The 5263-nt window shown below is 36.5% G+C and overlaps 2 protein-coding genes and 1 long non-coding RNA gene across 3 annotated transcripts in view; all 3 read right to left on the reverse strand.

The window, feature by feature from the left end:
- Positions 1-2638: 2638 nt before the first annotated feature.
- Positions 2639-3070, reverse strand: LOC105316671 (zinc finger BED domain-containing protein 4-like). The gene has a single exon (XM_011411748.1). It carries the CDS (start codon positions 3068-3070, stop codon positions 2639-2641), a length of 432 nt encoding a protein of 143 aa, XP_011410050.1.
- Positions 3071-3073: 3 nt separating this feature from the next.
- LOC105316672 (zinc finger BED domain-containing protein 1-like) lies at positions 3074-4090 on the reverse strand. Its single transcript, XM_011411749.1, has one exon. It carries the CDS (start codon positions 4088-4090, stop codon positions 3074-3076), a length of 1017 nt encoding a protein of 338 aa, XP_011410051.1.
- Positions 4091-4931: 841 nt separating this feature from the next.
- The window catches only part of LOC109593839 (uncharacterized), a 590-nt gene continuing 258 nt past the window's right edge, over positions 4932-5263 (reverse strand). Inside the window, exons 2-3 of the long non-coding RNA XR_002191181.1 lie at positions 5072-5244; positions 4932-5021 (exon numbers count right to left, since the gene is read on the reverse strand). This is a non-coding gene — a long non-coding RNA (uncharacterized LOC109593839). The remainder of the gene's footprint in view (positions 5022-5071; positions 5245-5263) is intronic.

The raw sequence follows: 5263 nt of genomic DNA on the forward strand, positions 1-5263 counted from the left end.
CAGAGTCTTCACAACTCCCTGCCTCAGGATTAACAAAATTAATACTGGCACTGGTACTAGTGCTAGTACAACCTTGTTCTTCAAACGAATATGACTCAGTCTGCTATTCCTGTTCTTTGAGCCATGCACAGTATAACTATAGCTATCAGGTGAATACTTTTTCTGAAATTGCATGTTCTGTGTTTTTTACGCCACCCTAAGGCAGAAAGCCTTCCAGAAGAATGTAGTAAGCAAGACTTTGGCCAGCTAGTATACCAAGTCTCCACAAGTCATTTTCCTCTTCCTTTGAGGTAGTTGGTGTCACTTTTACTTCACTTTATTGTAATGTCTTTGCAGGGGCGTATCTGAGGGGGACCTACAGGGGCCGGGGCCCCCCCCATCAATTGTTGTAGATAATGATATTCATTGTTTGTTTTATTACTTACCACCTAGTAATAAAAATTAACCACCTTATAATCATTTACAATACATTGCACAGCAGCAAATGTACAAGAAATAAGAAGTAGACAGAAGCAAAACACTCATTTTATATTAATCATTGTTGAAAATGTAAGATTTTGATGCTTTTAAAATACGCAAAATGCTATTTAGTGCACTATACGAACGCTAAAAGAGTGTCGCGAAATTTTTGGCGTGCTTTGTGCGCCATTTATCTCTAGGCCCCCCTCATCATTTCCTTCCTAGCTACGCCCCTGTGTCTTTGGAAATACGAGTCACTGACCTTGTGTAGCTTCCTGAACTGGTGGTCATTTCTATTTAGGAAATTCAGATTCTTTAGGAAGGGTTAAATTGTTGATGGTACCAGTAAATTCTAAACTACTTGTCCAGCTTCAAAGCTATCTTACCAGCTCAGATATCTGCTACATATTATTGTAGCCTCTTAACTATTGCTTTAAGCATCAAGCTTTTCTGTGTGTAGTGTTATCCTAAGCAACATGTCGCTAAAGGTAGAGACTCAAAACTTTTAGCAGCAAGTTCTTTAACAACACTAGTGTATTGTGCGCTATGCAGGCTATACAATTACTGAACATTATTTTTTTCTGATTTATTTGAAAAAATTGTTTCTTGCATATTTTGAAGTTTAATCTTATAAAAGTTCTTCTTTCTCTCAAACCCTCATGCACTTTATTAGGCTTTATTTCATCAGCAATTTCCAATATTTTTTATGCATCATATAATGTGCCTTATGTTGAAGTGGTACATGGTGTTTGCCCCACTTCTTGCCATTAATACCTTTTGGGTTTATTAACTTTATCCAGCCATTTTTTGGCTACTGCTGGCTTCCCAGGTAATGGCCATTATGGCTACACAGTATATTGTTCATTAAATGAATTAAATAAACAAAGGCCAAGTTTTGCAATATTTATAAGTTTACATGTTTTTCCTCAGTGACATGGTACAGTTAACAATAGCTACTGTATAGCTTGAAATTTTCGTGGAATCTAAATTTCGTGATTTTTGTGGTTATGGGCTTCCTACGAAATCATTGAAGTGCCATCCCCTTACAGGCTATGTAAACTGTCAACCATGAAAATTAAACCACGAATTGCCCCACTAATAGCAAACCACGAAAATATTGACCCACGAAAATATCAAGCTATACGGTATTCAGAAAAGAGAAATCAAACATCTAAGTGGCTGTATAACTTCATATAAACAATTTTTATGTCTTGTCCCCTCATTTTCACAAATTAGTTTGGATATTAATTTTTTTGCTAAGTTTTGTCTGGACAAGCGGCTCCTTTTGATCAACAAACATTGAAGGACCTCTATATCAAATACTGTTTTTTTGTCCTTCTATCCAATTCAAATCTTTCCATACAACCACTGCTTTGGCATTCTAATCATTTATTGTAGCACACTTCTTATATAGTGTCAGAGCACTTCTCACAGATATTACTGTAGCTGATTATTAATTTATGTATTTATTTCATTTGGACACTCAAGGACTTTGGACAAAATGCACAGTAAGGAAATAGATCTTTAATTTTTCCAGAGGATCTGTTACCAGACTTAAAAATAGGCATTATTAGATGGACCTTCTATTCATGGGAGTTTTCTATTTTAAGCAAATGAGGGATTTCAATATGACTACAGCCTGGGGTCCTAGACATTTGAATGATAATATGTGCATGCTTTTCCCTGTGAATATGTGCCCTCTGCTGATTAAATGACTTGATAAAAATGAAGGTAGGTCAGGTCTGCATATCCTAAAATTGAAGTAATACCGGGGTAGTAGTGACTGGACAAAAGTTTGTGATTAGGTACACATAGATCAATAGCAAATTTCTTTAGTATTGATGGACTAACATGGTTCATGCCCATAGCCTTAGATGTGGATTTGTGCATATGTACATATGTACATATCCACATATGTATATATATACTTATATACATATGTACGTACAGTATGTTCATATTAGAGCTGGGCGATAGTAGTCAAATCACTATCACGATAGTTGTCACTACTACTATCCTGATAGTGAAACTATCACGATATTATAGCTTTCTTGTTAACATATACATTGTGTCATAAATTTAAGTTTTTATAACTATTAATAACAAAAGTCAAAAGGAAGTAGTACATGTATATACAGGGTATATATAAATGTAGCTTGATGTGTTTTCTCTTTAGTCTTTACTTCAAGTTTTCTGCTAAAAATACCATCATATTAACATTGCTAGGTAGTAAGCATGATCGTCTTTCATTTACGACATGACCTGCTGCACTAAATACTCTTTCACATGGAACAGAAGTTGCAGGAATGGAAAGGTAATGCTTTGCCAGCTGAGAAAGCAATGGGTATCTGCCTTTGAAATTGTTCCACCACAAGAGAGGCAGCATATCTGTGTGCTCTTCTCCTTTATAACGAGATATTTCTGTGTCTAGTTGCTCTTCCAGAGGTATGCTTGATTTTATCTCCTCACTAGACCCAGCCACTTCTCCAATAAATTCCAAAAGTTTTTGTTCACCTTTTGACTTCTTTGGCTGTGGTTCTTCTAATGAGGTAGAGGCCCTGTTGGAGTCAACTGGGTGTATTAAAATTGCATCTAACTTAAGATCATACATAACTTATGTTCGACTAGATTCTGACAGGAACTTTAAATTTCTAAAACGAGGATCAAGAAAGCAAGCTTTTGTGAGCAACTTCAGCTTGTCATTTGTATATCGTTCACACAGGTCTTTGGAGAGAACTTTTTTCATAGATTTGGTTAGCTGGCTATCGTTTTCATCATGGACAAAATGTATGTTTAACAGCTTGTGCATTATTGGTCTCAATGTTGATATTGTGATCCATTTTTCTGCTCCAATAGCCTCAGTTACATCAACCAATGATTTCATCAATGAAACGAATTCTTCCATTGTCTTAAACTCATGATCAGTTGGCATGAGGTCCAGCTTCTGTATCTCCAACAGTATAGTACAGATCGGTTGCTGCTGCTCAATAATACGAGAAACCATATAATACAAAGAATTCCAGCAGGTTGCCACGTCCTGCACTATGGAGTGCTCTTTACACTTCAAGCTTCGCTGCTTTTCTTTTAAAATATATGATGATTTACTTGAGTGGTGGAAGTGAGTTGCTATTTTTTTACAGCGAGCAACCGCTTTTGCTACTTGTGGTAACTTCAGTACCTTTTGAACACCTAATTGTAGAGTGTGGGAAAAACAGGGAATATTTATCCAGTCAAGATCTCGTATGGCTCCAGTAATGTTTCTCCCATTATCTGTTGTTATCGCTGCTACATTCTCTGCACCTAGGTTCCATTCCTTGAGAATACTTGTTAGTTCATTTGCTATATTCAATGAAGTATGAGATTCAGGAAACTCCTTCGTTTCCAACAAAAAGTGATGTAACTTGAAATCGTTATCAATGAAGTGGATTGTCACACCAGTATAGGCATGATTAGCCCTAGATGTCCAAATGTCAGTTGTAAGAGAAAAACTCTTGACATCTGAGAGACAATGCATTATCTTCATCTTCTCTCCTTCAAACAACTGTGGCAAATATTTATAAGTTATTGTTTTTCTGGACGGAGGGTCGTATCGTGGCTCGAAAGATTGAAGGAGATGACGAAATCCAGTCATCTACTGTAGCAAGGGGCTGCATATCTTTGGCAATGAAATACCGTAGGTCGGGATATATTCGCGGCTGCTTATTTTCGCGATAATAAAAACTAATAAAAAGGTTCAATTAAATACCATGGAATTCAATCGATTGTTGCTATGACAATAAGACCACGTGTTTATACAATTACAATGTTCAGCAGCTATTTATCTATTCTTTAGCAGCTTTAGTGGGAGTCATCCAGTTCTCCATCCGCTATCTTCTTGTATGGACCACTACCTTTGAGCTTTTTGCTGGAAATCCTTGCCACACCACTTGCTGGTGATAATTAACCACGCCCAAGTCAATAAATGGGTGGAGAGTCCCAAGAATGAGCCAAGATACGGCGAGGCAGAGTGAAGAGAGTAGCTCTGGTTGAAACAGCTCCGAAGAGACCAAGGATTAGTAACAGCAAGAAGAACAACAGCCCAAGAACACTGCAACAGAGTCCTTTGCTATTAATATCGCGGACTTTTCAATTAAAATTGCATTTGGTAATCATGGTAATTGCTGAGTGCGGGAAAAAATCGCAAAAATAAGCAGCCGCGAATATATCCTGACCTACGGTAACAGCATAGATACTACATACACATGGATGTGAAACAGGATGCGCTCGATCCTTGGCGCCGAAAGTGATGTATCATGACGTTTACACTACACGTGTATAAGCATGGCACAAGCAAAATAGTGAAGAAATCCAGTTGAACTACTTACTAAAGCTCAGGTCTACAACTATAGAAGAGTTACAATCAATATTCTAGTTCTAAAAAATGAGGATCTACTATTACAAGAATGAATGCACCCTGCTAAGTACTACAAAAATTATTATTAAAATTATCACTATAATGATTATTCTATTCTTTAGTCACCCAATAGTTTGATTATTATTATGAGTCTTTCAACAAATTTTAACTATAAAAATAGCAATAAAAACATTGACAACAATTATTATAAGCACTTACTGTATCACCATACAGTACATACTGTAATGTACATCATCTCTATCTTGATAGTACTCCTCTGTGGTAGCATAAATATGAAGCTTTACAATCATGTAACAATGTCTCATCAATGCCACTGACATCCTGCTTGTGTTCCTTGGTAAGTAACCTATTCTTTCACTACTCAGTTCTCACTAATAATTAAACCATACC

The sequence above is a fragment of the Amphimedon queenslandica genome, unplaced genomic scaffold, assembly GCF_000090795.2.
Source record: "Amphimedon queenslandica unplaced genomic scaffold, v1.1 AMPQUscaffold_13503, whole genome shotgun sequence".
In the NCBI taxonomy this organism is placed as follows: Eukaryota; Metazoa; Porifera; class Demospongiae; order Haplosclerida; family Niphatidae; genus Amphimedon; species Amphimedon queenslandica.